Source organism: Onychostruthus taczanowskii, unplaced genomic scaffold, assembly GCF_017590055.1.
Source record: "Onychostruthus taczanowskii isolate IOZ18803 unplaced genomic scaffold, ASM1759005v1 scaffold1, whole genome shotgun sequence".
NCBI classification, from domain to species: domain Eukaryota; kingdom Metazoa; phylum Chordata; class Aves; order Passeriformes; family Passeridae; genus Onychostruthus; species Onychostruthus taczanowskii.
This window is the reverse complement of record NW_024496525.1, coordinates 24,594,666-24,612,660: the sequence shown is the minus strand read 5'-3', so window position 1 is coordinate 24,612,660 and position 17,995 is coordinate 24,594,666. Positions and strand designations below refer to the sequence as shown.

Here is a 17,995-nt window from a genome sequence, read left to right as displayed (position 1 = left end):
TGTCTTAGGTTTTCTTCTTGTCAAAGTTCCCAGAATTCTTTTCTCTGCTGTTCTGTGCCACGTATGCATTTTTGTTAGTAATCTCAGAACTGTCCTGACTTGCAGATGTGCAGGGGCAGGTAAAAATGTCACATTTGTTACAACCCAGAGTATTGTTATTTCTCTTTTCTCTTCCCTCAGTGTCTTGCAGTTCACCTTTCCTCTAGATAATGGAGAATTTTCTGTAGCGATAGATGTAGCAAAGTAATTATAACCAATTTTGTACCCTCTGCTAATATTGATTTTTGTCTTTGTTTTTCAGAATTTACTATTTACAGATGAAACTGATAATTCAGAAATAAAAATAATTGATTTTGGCTTTGCTCGTTTAAAACCACCTGATAATCAGCCTCTTAAGACTCCGTGTTTTACTCTTCATTATGCTGCCCCAGAGCTCTTGAATCACAATGGTTATGATGAGTCTTGTGATCTGTGGAGTTTGGGGGTCATTTTGGTGAGTGATTGAGGTTTTTAACTATAATTTTATTGCATGTATTTACTTTTTGTTAAAATGCAAGGGACTTAAGATGATTTCAGACATAAATTGGGTACATGCTGAATTCAAGGGAGGTGAAAGTACTGCTGCACAAATAACATGTTCCAAATACAGGTTTCAGGAGCAGAATTTTTTTTTAGCAAGTAGGAAATAAAATTTAACATTTTTGGGAATGCAAAAATTACTTGATACAGTCAACTTCTCAAAAAGATATATGCTTGTTAGGGAATTTTACAGGCATCCATATAATCTTTTGACAGTTTCAATTCAGAGAGGGAATCAACCTATATTTTGTTCTACAGAAAATTAGTTTCATTAGACATAAATGGGGTAGAAATAAATTTTGTTCATAGCTTCCTGGAATAGATGAATGTTTTTTCTAACAAGGACTCCAGAGAAAGTCTTCTGTATTATAAATATTCTATAGCCTTAAAGTTATGTTAGGCCAAGTTTTATTGCATAGCATTGGTGATGCAAACAACAGCCCTTCATATTTAACAGCAGAGTTGTCTGTAAATACACTGTGTTTCCTAAGGCTGCCTTTGTTCTTGTGACAGTACACGATGCTATCAGGACAGGTACCATTTCAGTCTCAAGACAGAAGTTTAACATGTACCAGTGCATTGGAAATTATGAAGAAAATAAAAAAGGGAGAATTTTCCTTTGAAGGAGAGGCTTGGAAAAATGTTTCTGAAGAGGCTAAAGAGCTAATTCGAGGTATGTATTTACAAGTATTTAATATACATTATGTTTTTATTTTAAAATATAGAATTTGGAGAACCATACAATATCTGGATGCTCCAAAGTGTCTAACCTGACAGGGCAATATGCACAGCTTGAGCTATGTGCTGACCTCTGATACAAACAATGAGTAGCTATGGACACATCAGAATGCATTACAAATTGGTTGTACACCTATCAGAATTTTCTAATGTGGTAAGATGCTGATAAGGTTAGTGGGGTTAAAAGGAACTGAAAAGCTTCAGAAAGAGTGAACTTACTCATATATTTGAAAGCAGAGTTTTTCTATTATGTTATTTTTGCTTTTCTAAAAAAAACAAAACAGCTTATGAGATAAATGTCTTAAAAGCTGAGCTTTAGTAGAGAATGAATTTATTATTATTTCTTTTCCATTGGCTATTTTTAAATTCCTGTACAAAGACTACTTACTGTATTTCTGAGCTACTTCATTGACATTTGCTATGCTTTGGTTCCCTTAAGCTTTTGAACATCTAATTATGTTTTCATCATGAGCTAGACACCTACCTTTTTGCTACTTAGATGGAATTCTGAATTTCTGCAGAAGCAGATTTGTAAGGAGTTTTTCTGCCAAAAATGTAGGGATTTCCAGATTCAGACTTGAGTTCCACATTCAGACTTGAGTGAATTGTGCAGGGAATCTGAGGCTTACTCTTTTGAACTTTAGTATCGTAGACAGGTTTTAAGTAGATAAATTATTTGGTAGTTCTGAGTTTGTGTGAAGAGAGATATGAGTTATCAAACAGTTAAATATCATTTTTTTGCTTTTAAGATTCTTCTGGAGAGGATGATAGTATAACATTGTGTGAGCCTTATCTAAGATAAATATTGGCATACCTAGGATAAATATTGACATTAGTTACTTATCAAAGCAATGCATGAGATTTTATTAAGAAATATTTGCATTTTCTGGTGACCAAAGATAAATAGCTGACAGTTTTAAAGAATGTAATGTGTTTCTATTAGGACTTCTCACAGTGGATCCAAACAAAAGGATTAAAATGTCCAGCCTGAGATACAATGAGTGGCTTCAGGATGGCAGCCAGCTCTCATCTAACCCTCTAATGACACCTGATAACTTAGGCTCTTCAGGAGCTGCAGTGCACACATATGTCAAAGCCACTTTCCATGTAAGTTCTGAGAATTTCCTTGTCATGTGCTGTGTTTTGTAATGTGCCATCTAGATTTGTTTATGTTTTCTCTTAAAAGCTACCCATATCTGTCCTTATAATTTAGTATATGCTTATATCTAGATTTTTATCCTCAATAACATTTCCTCATAACATCTCTTTTGGAGTACATGAAAATATGAATGATGAAGCAAGCATAAATTTCTTGGAGATATTTATTTTCATGAGGATTTGGGTATTGAGTGCTATTCTGGAAACAGTAATTAAAAGTATTCTATTTCTTAGAGAAATCTATTAAAAGATCTTCAAACTTTTATTTTAAAAACCCAAAACTTTAACTTAAGTAACTGTTTGACTTTTTGTCCTTATGGTTACTAAATTGAAGTAGAATTTCTGGAATATATATAGTTCATGTGTTTTATATCATGGATGCTTTTTTAGTGGACTTGCTTGTCTACTATTGTATATTTATTAAAATAATTTGAACTTCAACTGTATTTTACAAACATAGTGTTGATTCTCATGATACCCTCTACAGAGAAAGAATCAAAATTGAGCTGATCTATGCTGAAATGCTTGTGGGTGCCTTTTAGGAAGGAGAGAAGAACAAAGTAATTGTTTCTTGGAGAGATCCTGACAATGCAACATAATTTGGGCTGAAAGAAAAACTGTAATTTAGCAGTGTCCTCTCTGAAAATGTAGTGTTAAATAGGTTAAGGCCAAGTAAAAAATACTTCTAAACTAAAAAGAAGGAGAGGAAGATGTCAATCAATAATGGAATGTATTGGCTCTTATGTACCTGTAAAGGCTGGTAGAGTCGTTGTTACAGCTACAATAGGAATTAGACGGGAAATTGCATTTTATCTTGTGAAGTACCATAGACCATTCACAATAAGTGATAACATGTGTTAAATATCTTGGATAACTTAGAATTACCTTTTATTTTGAAACAGGCCTTTAACAAGTACAAAAGGGAAGGATTTTGTCTCCAGAATGTGGACAAGGCACCTCTTGCAAAAAGAAGGAAAATGAAAAAAACAAGCACAAGCACAGAGACACGTAGCAGCTCCAGTGAAAGTTCCCATTCTTCTTCCTCTCATTCTCATGGTAAAACTACACCCACAAAGACATTGCAGCCCACAAACCCTACAGACAGCAATAACCCAGAAACCATCTTCCAGTTCTCCGACTGAGCAGCAGAATATCCTGTCTCGAGGAGTTCAGTGGTTATGGACTTGGCAGTACCTGTATTGTCTTCTCCTGCCCTTCCTCCCTGTGGCTTACAGGCTGCTACAGGAAGACTTCTGTTGCTTTAGAAATGTATTTTAGTCATACCTTCTTAGCTCTGTATTTCCATACATTTCCTTCTAGCTGTTTGGTATCACTGGATATAGTATAATACTGTTATACAACCAACATTGTATTCTCTGAGGGCTAAATTACTGGTGTGCAGCCAAGCTCCAGGTAAGTAGCTGTGCTGCTCGTGGTACCGCTTGGAAGAAGACTGTTCCTCAGTGTCACAATCTTCCTGCCCCACTGCTCAAAGAAAGGAAAGCTCTGTAACATATGTAGAACTTCGGGATCTTCTGCTCTTACCCAGCTCTGTGAAGAATATTGTAGAATTTGGTTCTTCATGCATGTAAACAATCATTGGTACAATGCACCAAAGCAGTATAGTACTCTAAAGCCTTTTGAATTTATGGTTATATTCTGTCCCATTTATTTGAATTTTAAGATCAAAATGAAGCACTATGGAACTCTTACTTTGTTTAAAAAATAACTCCACGTATCTTGTTCTAAACAACTGAGAATAGAAGTCTTAGATTTTTTTAAAATTTATTTATTTTTTTAAACACTTCTAGGGTAAAAGATATCTGATAAGCTGAGATGTCTAATACTGTGATACAATAATTTTTATTTTTTGAAGTTATTAACTTCTAAAAGATTTTACAGATTCTAAAATGTAATGCTATAAGAGAAAATTAAATTTCATATTTGATGCTTTGGAAAATGGCCACATGTTAAAAGTACCTATTTCAAGACTTAATTATAATTTATATTTTCTTTTTATAGTAACACAATAATTATAAAATAATAAGATTTTTTTAAAGATGAGAAAACTCCAGTTTCAACATTTGTTATTATAGGGTCCATAAAAATGCATACCAAGTTATTTGAATTGTGCAAATATGGCAGTCTAATAGTGACTGTAAAATATTAGAATATATGTTTTATTTTTTGCACTTTATAACATCCAAAGGAGATGTTTTAGAATAAAGTGCACTCAGATCTCTCTTGCTACAAGGTGCTGAGCACTGTTTTACTGGGCTGAATGACCTACCTGAAATCCACCATATTTGGTGGTTGTGGTCATAGTGAAGGAGAATTCTGTACTTTGCAGGAGTGAATCCCTGTATATTACCCACTGTTTTCATTCCTTACTGTAAAATGCAAAGTTCTTTCTATCTTGCTTTTACATTGTATATAACAAATACTAGACCTGGGCACCTTGTGTAGTGTAGATGTTACCAACTTATGCACTGGGAATACTAAAGGGAAATGATATTGAACACTGTGCTTCACGACTTGTTCACTGTGGTGTTCTACAGTGAAGTATTTCCTACTGTGATAGTATAGTATGTACATAACTGTTTGGAATCATAAATGTGACTTAGAGAAACATCAGCATAAACTTTTAAATCAGTATATTTTATAAATTTATGGAGAGCTCTTTTATAGCTTGTATTCTCAATGACTAGGGGTAATTTAAGTGCTAAAAATGACTCCAGTTTTGCAAATGCTTACATGTGTAAGTTTCCACTGAAGTCAGAGAGGCTCCTTGTCATATGCCTAAATTTGTGTGATGGAAGACTAATTGATTAGAGGATTTTGTTAACAGCTGTCTCTATCCTAAAGTAATCTTAATCAAAACCCTATGCAAAAAAAAAAGGTTATAGAAATTGTTTATATCAGTGGTTTTATTTATAGAATTATATCAGATATCAGTATTGACAAATACAATAAATCCATGTTTACAGGGATTGTGTGTATCAAAACAAGGCTTTGAAGCCCAACATGTTTGTTCTGTGTTTCTTTAATATTAATAATGGCATTCTGAGGTTTTGGAATTGCTCATGTGAAATAGTTTACTACTTTCTTGATGTGAATGTCAACAGTAATTGCAGCATTAATTTCAGGTTGATGTGAATATTGAGATTTGCACTGTTTATGTAGAAGTAGTATATTTAAAGATCAGTCTATGTGCTAATAACAACCAATTTTAAGTGGCCTATGTTAAAGTATTGAAAAATAATTGTCAGTGTAATATATTCAGGTTTGCTTTCTGAATGCTCTCTTTGGAAGTAATCTCAATAGTGAACATGGCTCATTTGTAAAAGAATACTTTTCCTCTCCCGAATAAACTTGCTGTAAATACAACAAACAATCCACCATTAATACTTGTTATGCAGACAGTATAAGTGAATTGGGAGATTGGAGAACAGGTTGCTTATGAAGTTTGCACTTTGAGGAGTTCATGGAACTTGTCTTCAGGATGAGGACAACAAAAAGCAATTTCAGTCTGATTTTATGTAAGTGTAAGAAACTGTTGGATACCAGGTTGATTTGGAATATTGTGACCCAGCTGAAAGAACCTAAATGTTAGGAACACGGGATGTTAGGAAATATTGCTTCCCTGTTGGAAAATTTAAACTGTTTCTTGACAAACTGATGAAACAAGAATGCTTGCACAAGATACTAAATGCTAGAGATAATGGCTGTATTGTCAACCTCTTTTTCTACACAGGTTTTGAGAGACTGTTGTGAGACTAAAGTTATTAGAATATATCAATTGTATCAAAGACAAATTTTATAGCTGAATATTTCTGTGTCCTCTTTGTGCTCTCACAGTAGTTGTTTAATAAAAATTTAAGCCCAGGGTATTTCTTTTGGGCAGGGCTAAGTGCATTTAGGTGTCAACTTGTATTTGCTTTGAACCTGTTACCCAGGGTAGCTGAAAAGTTTATGACTGCTTGCTGCCTCCAGGTAACAGAGCTCTCGAGGAAGTGGATATGACACTAAGCTGTCTGAATTTTTAGATTAGCATCTTTACATAAGCAACTGCTGATGTACATACACATTGATACATTGAAACTTGAGTTGCAAACTAGGCAGCTGAGGAATAATTTTACTTCTTGTTCTGATGTCCCTGCAGGAGAGTATTTACTCTTGGCAGAACAGTGTTTTAATCTGTTGACCAGCCTGGAATTCAAGGTCATATAAAGACCGTGGGTTATGTTTTTCATACTCAGACCACTGTTTCAAATTTGAAGTGTACAAGTTAATCTTCGTTAGTACTATAAATACCTTTTATTGTCTTGGTGAAGGGATGTTACACTGTGAATTGTGTGTGTACTTGGATTAAGTTTTCTTCACAGTGCTGCTATGCCTCAGTCAGCTTTTATGTCTAGTAATGATATCTGTCTGCTGTCAGAAATACAGAGCTGTCAGTGATGTTGTAGGCAGATTAGTGTGAAAAGTCAAATTTCTTATGAGTAGGGATTTCAGTTAGTGTGGATTTTAATCTAATCTTCAAAGTACTCAGCATCTGGTAAAGCCATTTCTTTGTAATACTTTTAGAAACACAAATACTAGTATTAGCAGGTAATTCTGCTAAAGGATTTAGAGAAGTACAAAGAAAAGAACATAACTTACGGTTCCTCTGACTTAGTGAAATTTCTGTACTTTAAGGGAAAGAATCAGTGCATTTGGCATATGTATTGTTTGCTATGAAAAACAACCCTATTAAGTGCTTCACTAAGCAGTTGAGGTTGAGGGGGACCATGTATTGTGTCACAGAATGGGTTGAGGCTTCAAATTGGCTCTGTTGATGGGTGTATTTTCTCAGCCCTTTTCCATGGCTGCTTTTCTGAACAAAATAACAATTCCTACACAGGTATATCCCTTCTCAGTCATCTGAGAACAGATTAATTCTCAGCAGAAAATGTGTTCATTGGTTATAATGAAATGTTGCACAAGCATCCTATAATTTGTGCATGTGTTGTCTGCATGTGTGTAGGTACATGCTGTATTGCATGCCTAGATCTCCATTTAAAGTAATAGGCCTTGATGAAGAGAACTTGTATTTTAAAAATGGATTCTGGGTTCACACAGATTTGGAGGACTAGATAAGGCAGCCACAGAAGAGGGAGAAGGTTATAGGAAGTCAGAGATGAGAAGCTTCTGGGCAGATATTTTCAGGGGTAATTTTTCCCCTGTCTATCTCCATGTGCGTGTATTATTCACTGATAATGAATTGCAAACTTTCTTGCCAGTTGTCCAACATAAACATATTTCCTACCTCTGCAGGTCCCTGAGTATGCGTGTGTGTAGCTTTATAACATTTAGTTCATCATATTGAAATTATTTGTTAAGTCTCAGGTATCATTCCAGGTGTTTTTACTAAATTAGTGGTTTTTATTCCTTCCCCCATAAGTGACAGTCTTTTTCAAAATCCCGTTTTTACATGGCAAAACATAATATTGCCCTCCTTCAGTTGAGATAGTTGACTGAATATTCAGTCAACTGAATTATGAATAACATGGGTATTTCAGCTGTGAAGAGATAAAAGTGCTTTGATCTTTGTTTGCCAGTGAGAAACACTTCTCAGTTTCAACCTTTGGTCCACAAGGCCCTGGATTCTCTAAAAGTAGAAGAAATGCAGAGCTGTTAATTCGCTCTCGCCTGCCATCACACATTTTTATATATAATGTATTAAATAGATTCTGAATGTTCAGAGCACCTGTGTAGAAAAGGAAACTCAGACTGATTCCTGTAGTCTGCAGTAGAAAATAAAGTGATACTTTCAGTTACATAGACCAGCTGAAACAGTCTCTTGTTTGTTGTGCCCAGAAACTGCATAATGGAGAAATGCAAGAGACCTGGAGTAATGTAAATTTCAAGAAAACATAAGAAAACATGTATTTTGACAACCTTCGTGTTCTGTGTGATAGAAATAGAAGACAGTTACTGGCTGGGAAACAATTACAAGTGTTTAGGTAGAGATGTTATGGGCTGGTCTGACTAATACTTTATTCAGTGGTAGAAAGAAATCCATATTATTCACATGTAAAATTGCTTTTAAAAATTGGCAACCAATCTAACTGTATTTACAAGAGTCATGCAGAAGTCTGCTAACTTCCTTTGAAATGCCAGTAATAAAGGAAAGAAAAACAGAACTTTAATTGCTTCAGGAACTGCCAAAAAACCTAACAGATGAAACTGCAAACTGATTGCAAACTTCTTACAGCTTTCTTAATACAAAGATACTTGTCAAGAAATCCAGCATCAAATATTAAAATTGGTCTCATTTAAGTTCATCTGATTTTCCCTAGTTGTTTTTTTATTTTGTTAAACATGTAGTTGTCTTGGTACGATTATGATCAAAGGTCTGTTTTCATAAGCAGGAAAAAATTAGAAGAATTTAGGATTAGGCCTTGTGAATAACCAAAATAAATCTGTTTGGAAATGTAGCCATTTCAAAATATGCATATATATTAATGATATTTGCTGATAAAACTATGTCTAGCCAAGTACATTTTATCTAAGTTATGGGCGTGATTTTGTGTGACATTCAGCTATGCTAAAAAAGCTTTCAAGTGTAAAGTCTTTGGAGTTTAGGGAAGTTAGGAGAAAGGGGAAAATCTAAAGATGATGCTGCAGAGAGGGGACAATGCTTTAAGTTTGTTCCTGAGTTACTTGAGGTGACTGCTTACAGAGGTATCATTGTATGGTCTGCAGAAGCTCACTCGGTAGTAACACTATATATGCTTTTCTTCCTATAAAAGTAATGTACATGGAGAAGAGAAACTCAATTCACAAAAACAGCAAATACCTCAAAGCTTTCCTCAGGTGTCTCCTTAGTGAGTTCCCATCCTTTAAACAGATACTCTGCTGTTCATGACAGTTACTCTTGAAGCTACGCCTGCTTGAGGGAACAGGATCCCACTCTGGTGATGTTCTCACTGCAGAGGGATGCTACAAATTAGAGCTCAAGGTGCTGTGTCCCTGCTGCTTTTAAGTTCACGTGTTCATACAGTTCTAGTTCTACTTAGTATTTATCACCATGTCAGTCCCATTGGTATGCAGCTGTGGCAGGTCAGTTCAATTTTTTAGTGCTATCAAATTAAAAGGAAGACTTGAGATCTACTTCAGGACCAAAGTGAGGACAGGCTTTGAACCTTAATATGCATCTGAATTACAAAAATGAATAAAAGTTTGGCATTGGCTTTCAATCTTGATAGTCTTAAGATGCTCCTGCAGCAAATATGGATGCTTACAGCTAACTTCACAGTATTTATCTCTTTCACCTGCAGAGAAGGAAACCTGCAAATTGTTTCTTGCCAGACATAAACTTTTGCTGGAGTCCTAGTAGAAGAAATCATCCCTAATTCCTACCTTTACCTTTGAAGCTGAAAAGGCAAAAAATGATTTGGTGACAGATTCTGACAGCTGGTTATAAAGGAGCAGGCTGTGTTAATTTGCAGTGAGAAGAACGGGGCGTTCTATTTCATGTGTCAGTGTGGGCAGGCAGTGGAGAGAGGGAAAGAAATGGGAAGAAGGGAATGCTGAGTGCTTTGCCTCACTGTAATTTACAGGACATTCTGGTTGCACACCATTGCTTTTGAAGGACCAATGATCTCCACATTCAGTTAAAATCTTTTTGAATAAAAAAACCCCACACAGATTAACCTGACAACTTTTCTTCTTGGAAACAGTGCCATTTTCAAGTGGCAAATGCAGCATCGAGGACATTGTTACCTTATTTCCTTAATGCCAGTTATCAACAGGTTACAATGGAATTTTCTTTCTGACAAATAAACATGCCAACATGCAAAACCTTGTGATAGAAGTTTATCAAAAAGCAAGAGAATTAATTGAATTGGTTTATTTTGCTCAACATTCAGAAAATGAATGAGGATTGTTGGAGTGAGTCCAGAGGATGATTCTGAATTTGGTGGGGAAAGAACTTAGAAGAAAGGATAATTTTGTGAATACAGTGGTGAAGAAAATACAGGAAAGCTGTGAAGACTGCCCAGGACTCGTGGAAGACTAGTGGAACCAGATGAATGCAGGTGAATGCTCCTGTCTCTAGAGCTGTTAAAGCTAACCATGCTTATTTGAAGGGTGATAAGCCCAGCCTGCTGGCCAGTCTGTCAGAGCCACGGGATTTGTGCCATGACCTGTTCCATAGCACATGATGAGCCCCAGGGGAGCCACTCTTTGTTTAAGACTATTTTGTACTAATTCTGGATCTGCTGATTTTTTAAAGACTTCTTTCCAGTTATTAACATAATTGAAGCATCTAATTTAAATGCATGATTTTTCATTCTTTCCAAACGGAACAAAAATAGTTGCTGAGCACTCAGTTGTCACCAGTGTTTTTCTTTCCTCTAGATAGTAATGAACTGATGATATTGCTGAAATTATTCATTGTCCTTGGCAAGTTTCTTAGCCATTTGTCATATTATTCACACCATACAGTATTTTCTGTCAATGTTTTAAGGTACCTACGGGTTTAGAAATTTTCCGAAGTTGAATGTAGCTTTCGACTCCCTCTGGTGGTCTGGCAATGGAGCTGGCAAATAGTTAGTCTATCACTGCAAGAAGCAAACGTTTGAATGCAGTATGACATTGTATTTTGTTTTTACCCTTAAGGAATAGTGAAAAATGGTACATGGCTGGTTTTCTGTTTTGAAAAATAGAGGCCTAATAAAGTGCAAAACCGTTGTATCTTTCTAAAAAACATTTAATTGCTATTTAAAAAAAAATCCTTAATACTATTCTGGACACTTGTCGTAAGTCAAAAGAATAAGAAAACATCTTTGCCTCTGAGGTTCAATTTGCCTAGGAAGATTTTCTTTTATGAGTTTAAGCTAGAGCTTAAACTACAATCCGGATCACATCTACAATTTAGCTGAACTGTGTCTGTAAGTTTTGTTATTGTGCAGAGACTGTGTGGTGTCCCTGTTCACTTGCATCCCTACAAGCAGTGTTGGACACCAGTTTGAAATAGAGCAGGAACGAGGCTTACCATGACAGCAGCACAGTGAAAGACCCATGATTACACCTTATCCTGGCTTTTCCCTGAATGTAAAAGCAGCCAAAGCACTTATCTAAAATCCTTAGATCTTTGAACACGACTGAAATATTTTACACTGACACAATAAAAATGAGAAACAGCAAGCTATGGCATTTTTCTTCCTGTTTTGCTCCCTATTTCTTACTGCATGTTAATATAGGATAGGAAATTTACTGACACCATACCATTGTAAAAATACAGTTGTGGAGCAAGTTGCAATTCAGATATAAATACATTTATTCAGCTCCGGAAAACAGTGGAGTGTGGGTTTTTTTAAATTCTGGGAAGTGACTTTTTTTTGGTGTGTGTAAATATGTGCATTTGTGGTGCAGGGGATATTTCCAGGCATGGTGTGGCAGGTTTAAAATGTAGTATGAAACACTGAGCTGGGAGAATATGATTTTAGTAGATACTGGCAGTTGAGTGATACTCTGTTGCCCTTTCACTGGCAATGCTGTTCCCATTTCACATAGGTGGGCTTAGAAAGGACTTCTTTTGGAGTCTGACTTTTTTGGGGTTTTTGCAGCACATTTAGTAATTAAACTTCACTGATTCAGACAATCAATATCAATGACTGCTAGCCCCTGTCATTTCTTAAAGACTGTCAATTAACATAAAGGGATTTCATAAAATAGTAAAATATGTTTGCCTGATTGTACAGGCATACATTCCATTTTCAGTATCAATTGCCCATTATCTCACAAGTGCAGTATGAACTGAATCACTTTGAAGGCAGCAAACTACAAAATTAAAATTCCATTGTGAAGAAAGCTTTTTGGGTTCCTAAGTTTTCTTGAATTGTTTTGTGTATGATATTAACTTTCAAACAGCCATAAGGGCTTAATGGTTTACAAATAATGTACATTTGCAGATGTAACTATTATATCTCTAAGAAAATAGACTCATCTAAGTACAAAACTTGAAATGTTGAAATATTTTGATAAAGTTTATTTCACATTTTACATGGCTGTCTTCCTTGCTATGAGGCAGGGGTGGCAGGTTTTATAATGGGCTTTCTGTCAGACTGTTGATTTAGTGGATACTATTCAGTCTCACTTCCCTTCAAACAACATGTTTATACTCTTCTCAAAAGGAGACAAAAGTCACTGTGAAATTCTTTCCTCAAAGAATATTCATATGGTCTGTTCTCAGCTTCATAGAGATTACTGACTTCAGTAGGAATGGAGAACTGTGTAGTTCCTGTTTTTGCCAACAATGTTGCACTAACTGAAAAAAAAAGATGACCTGTGTTCCTGTAAAAGTTTTGCTTCTGTTAATGGTTATGAGCTGGACTCTGCACTGTAGAGAAATTAATTATCCCACTAATGAGATTTGGCCTGAGAATTTTTGGACTTCAACAAAATAGCAGACGGTAGTAGGAGTTGATTATGATTGCCTTAAAATACAAATAGTATTTGAATTGCATCTCTGATCACTTGCAGTAGGAATATATTTAATATTTTAATAGGCGTTACAATGTTGATTTTAATTGAAAGATACAAGATTGATAAAATTACCATTTGTGCTGAGGAAAAGCTTTTTAATGTTTACTTTTTTGTTTTATTTTACTATGGATATAAAAAAAGGACTTTTATGTTGTCTTCTGTATCATCATATTTCCCTCAAAATTGTTTTCTTTCTCTGATGTATACTATAAGTAGAAAAATAATTTTAAGAATCAGCATTATGACTAGCAGTTTCAGACAAACTTTTTGGAAAAAAACAGACTACCACTGGTCAGTGTGCCAAATTAAAACCAGAGTTGTAGGTAAACTTGCATATTAAACACTTTTTCTTTAAATAGTGAAACAACACTGGCCATTAAGCATCGCTAACCTTTGACACAAATTGGTTGTTAATCTTGGATTCTTCCTCACCACTTCAGTGGTGAATAGTATTTGTCTAAGAAGCCAAAAATTCAGTCTGGAATAAAAAACCCATTGACACTGTGAGTTTACTTGCAGGAGATTTTTTCCTCTTCTCTGGGTTTTGAGCAGTCTGTTTTCATATGTTGCCTTTATAAATGCAAATACTTTTTGAATTGGTTTTTCTGATTCCTTGTTATAGAATGTTTAATATTTTAGCAGAGATGAAAGTGCTGCTTTATTTAAGTCAGTTTATATTCTCTCTAACATTGCCACCAGTTTAAAGGCCCATCACACCTGTTTCTCATAGATCTGTGTGGGGTACTAGTGCAGGTAGTTTATTTATTTTTAGGTTATAAGAAGTATGAGAGTACCATATCAGTGTGTGTATTGGGTTTGTGTGGCCAGGTTTTGGTAGTGGAGGGGACACTGCAGGAATGGTTTTTGTGAGATGCTGCTGAAGCTTCCCTCACCTCCAACAAAGCCAGTGCCAGTTGGCTTCAGGATGGACCCACCTCTGGCCAAGGCTGAGTTCATCAGAAATGATAGTAAAGCCTCTGTGATAACATATTTAAGAAGGAAAAAAAAGTTATTGCACAGATTTGATTGTGACCAGGAAGAGAGGACTGAGAATATGTGAGAGGAGCAATTCTGCAGACACCAAGGTCAGTCCAGGAGGGGCAGGAGGTGCCCCAGGCACTGCAGCTGAAATTCTCCTGCAGCCCATGGTGAAGACCATGGTGAGGCAGCTGTGCCCCTACAGCCCATGGAGGTCAGCAGGGGAGCAGAGATGCACCTGGAGCAGGTGGGTGCCCAGAGGAAGGCTGTGAACCCATGGGAATGTGCTCCTGACAGGGACCTGCAGACCTGTGGAGAGAGAAGCCCATGTTAGGGAGAGTTTGGTTTGTGACCCCATGGGGGACTCACACTGGAGCAGCAGGTTCCTGAAGGACTGCATCCTGTGTAAAGGGACCCACACTGCAGCAGTTCACGCAGAACTGTAGCCCATGGCAAGGACTCACACTGGAGAAGTTCATGGACAAGTGTCTCTTATGGGAAGGACTCCTGTCCCTGAGCAGTGGCAGAAACAACAGGTGATGAACTGACTGTAAGCCCTGTTCCCTGTCTGCCTGTGCTGCTGGGGGGAAGGAGGCAGAGCCCAGGAAAGAGGGAAGGGTGGGGGGAAGGCGTTTTCATTATTGAGTTTATTTCTTATGATCCTGCTCTGATTTTCCTTGGTAATAAATTCAATTAATATCTGCAAATTGAGTCTGTTTTGCCCATGACAGTAATCAGTCAGTGACCTCTGCCTGCCCTTATCTCAACTCCTGAGCCTTCCGTTGTATTTTCTGTCCCTGATCACTCATGGAGGGGAATGATCATGTGGCACCCAGCCAGGGTCAAGCCACCACAGTGTGTAGCTGTGTAGTGAAAGGCCCTGTTTCTTCACAGCAAGCTCATGAAATTGCACTGAACAATCCACTGTTTCTCTTCCCCCTGTGTTTGGGGGGATTGGAGTGGGAGAGATGGCATAAGGCAAAATGATAGACCAATACATCTTAGTTATTTTCCTGCATTTTGAATTTCCCTCCCTTCCTGAGAAACACAAACCAGGTATTTCTCTATATTTGCTAGCCAGCAGCCTCACCTTACAAGCAGACTATTTCTAGCCAAGTACATGTATGCTTTGGTCTGCCCCAACAGTGTAATGAATAGGCCATTTCCAGAAAAGAACACTTTGTTAAAGGCTGAAAAAATAAGGGACATTTAACAAAATATGCAGGATTATGCTTCTTTTCTCTCTAACTTTTATGCTATCCATTCTAAATCCATTATTGAATTCCACTATGGGTCATCTACAGTGGAATCTTCTCAGAGCAATCTTGGGTATATGGAAGTGTCATTAATGTTAAAGCAGATTTCCTAAGCATTTCAAAATGTGCTAATTCCTTTTGCATAGATGTCTCACTTCATAAGGAGGAGCTGTAGAGATAATAAGCCTGATGAGCTGTAATGTAAATATTTTAATACCATTGCTGGTAGCTTTTAGTGAAATGATGTGATCAGTGCTAACAAAATGTGTTAGAATTGTTGTGAATCAATATGAATAATCTTCATAGGCAAATTAGCTCTTTTAGAAAGTTGAAATTTTAGTTTTCATAGTCTTATCTGTAAAATAACTAGTAGTTATAATATCAAACGTTTTGAATTATCCTTCTTTTCCTTCCTAATTTTTATCTTATCTTTTCTCCCCATTAAAAGAAACATGTTATAATCAGTTTGATGTTCTCTGGATCATCTGAAAACTCATGTATCAAAAAATGCTTTATTACTTATTTATCCTTTTGGTTTTGTTACATTATTAAATCCTCTCTCCAATCCTGCAGTACTCCATTGTATTTTTTAAATACTGTTATGTTCTGTTACCATTTCATTTCACTTTTAAAATCTGAAGAATATTTTGTTTGAAATGGGACTGTAACCTGAAGGTGCTATAAAAGCATCTTGACTAAAAGGCAAATTACAATATCTTAATTTTTGTTGTTATGCTTTTAATAACACTGGGAATGAAAAGTAAAATACTTGAAACACTGAACAAGATATTTTATGCCTGCCATAGAGTTGCAATAACTGTGATGGTCTAAGGATGATGGAAGCAAAACACAATTTGTTGGAAGTAGTATTTATTACATTGAGGATATAGCTGGGAAATACACTAACAAACTTTTAGTTGTGTAAGCCTTGGTCTGTTTCTGGTCAGTTAGTGATTCAATGGAAACTGCATATCTTTAAAAAAATCCATGCTTTTTAAAAAAAAATCCAAAAGAATCCATCTCATGTTTCAGCTGTTGATTAAAACCAAGCAAAATTTCTGAAAGCACCTGTCTCTAGTATATGTGAACACACGTGAAGCAGAAAATTGTTTAGAAATTCTGTTATGTAAACAACTCTCCCAATGCCCACAGGCAATGCCATATTTGTATTTAACAGATCTATTTATAGAACAGCCAGTAGTTTTACATTTGCCCAAATTTGACTCTGACTTCATGAACTTGTAACTTCTGAAGATTAACATGTACTAGATCCAGCGGAGTGCAACGCATGTAAAAGCAAAAATTGCATCCAGCCTTTTTTTTGAATCTTCATAATTGTCTCTGACAGTCATCCTCACAAACTCAACCAAATTCTTGTCTTCACTGACTTCTCATTTCTTTGGATGCAAGAATTAATTGTCAAGCCTGCACTATGACCCAAGGATGTGGAGCGAGACACTTGAATCATTTGAATTCATGTTGCATGTAGCTACACCATATCTCTGCAAAACCTGTTCCTTCTGTCAATGGGCTGTATCTTTATTTTGTGAAAAGTAAGTAGCAATTTGTGAGATTTTTTTTTCCCCCTGCTACATCTTTTTGCTTTTCTTTTTAGAGAAAGTACTCTTGCTGATTTTTTGAGAAAATCAGTCATGGCTGTAGTTTTGCAAGATGTAAGTCTGTGGAGTTGCTGTGTCACGTTTGTGTGATGCAGTGTTTGAAAAAGATACAAAGTACCATTGGAATCTTTTCACCTAGTGTTTTTATTCTAGCCAAATGTTGGAAATACATTTATTTTCTCAAAGCATAGGGCATAACCTCTGTACTTTTCTTTCCCTCTGGCTTTTGGCTGAGGCACAGGCGAGTCCTGAGCGGGTGGCCGTGCTGGGCCTGCTTGGCGTGGATCGCGGTGTGCAGGCTCTGCGGCCCGCTGGGGCGGCAGAGACCGCGGCGGGAGCCCGGCCCGGGAAAGCGCTCTCAAACCCACGAACCCTCCAGCGAGCGGGGTCAAGGCTTTCAAGGCTTTTCAAGGAGGAGACCAGCGACGGGCAGGAACTAATTTTGCGTTATCTTTTGGGGAAGGGGAAAGTGTAGCAGAGGTGTGTGGTCCTCCCTCGCCTGTGGAGGAACAGAACCAGCCGAAGGTGCCATCGCCACCCCTCGTGTGAGCGGGCTCTGAAGGGCCGATTCCTGCCGGTGCCCGCGGTAGCGGCCCGCTACCAGCGGCACCTTTAGCGGCGCGGTGCTCGCATTACAAGACCCGTTCTCTCCCTCCCTCCCTCCCTCCCTCCTGCTCTCCCGACGCCTCCCGCGGGTGCCCGGGCAGCGCTGTCCGGCGGCGGGAGCGGCCGAGCGCTCCCCCAGCCCGGGCCGCGCTCCCCGCCAGGCCCGCCCGGCGCCGCCGCTGGCNGCGCTCCCGGGGCCGCCAGCGCGGCGCGGCCGCGGCGCTCGAGTTCCGCCGCTCCCGGGGCCGCCGCCGCCCGTCCCCGCCTCCCCCTGCCCGCCGCCCCGGCCCCTGCTCCCGCCGGGGCCCCTCGGCCCGACCATGGCCACCAGAAAGGCGGGCTCGCGGCTGGAGACGGAGATCGAGCGGTGCCGCTCCGACTGCCAGTGGGAGCGGATTCCCGAGCTCGTCAAGCAGCTCTCGGCCAAGCTCATCGCGAACGGTGCGGCGCGGGGCGGGCGGCGGCGGGGGCCCGGCAGGTGCCGCCGGGCGGGCCGGCGAGAGGGGCCTGCGGAGCCCGGGGAGGCGG

General features: G+C 38.1%; 2 protein-coding genes across 7 annotated transcripts in view; both read left to right on the top strand.

Moving 5' to 3' along the window:
- Positions 1-8,571, top strand: part of RPS6KA5 (ribosomal protein S6 kinase A5) — a 69,876-nt gene extending 61,305 nt beyond the window's left edge. For both annotated transcript variants that reach the window (XM_041416125.1, XM_041416209.1), the window contains 4 exons: positions 302-493; positions 1,093-1,252; positions 2,261-2,424; positions 3,378-8,571. In XM_041416125.1, the coding sequence (XP_041272059.1) occupies positions 302-493; positions 1,093-1,252; positions 2,261-2,424; positions 3,378-3,617 (756 nt within the window). In that variant the 3' untranslated portion in view covers positions 3,618-8,571. The remainder of the gene's footprint in view (positions 1-301; positions 494-1,092; positions 1,253-2,260; positions 2,425-3,377) is intronic.
- Positions 8,572-17,666: 9,095 nt separating this feature from the next.
- TTC7B (tetratricopeptide repeat domain 7B) overlaps positions 17,667-17,995 on the top strand; it is a 120,460-nt gene continuing 120,131 nt past the window's right edge. For 3 of the 5 annotated variants that reach the window (XM_041399962.1, XM_041399937.1, XM_041399927.1), the window contains exon 1: positions 17,667-17,908. In XM_041399962.1, coding sequence (XP_041255896.1) covers positions 17,788-17,908 — 121 coding nt within the window. In that variant the 5' untranslated portion in view covers positions 17,667-17,787. The remainder of the gene's footprint in view (positions 17,909-17,995) is intronic. The other 2 variants (XM_041399953.1, XM_041399946.1) reach the window with 1 other exon arrangement.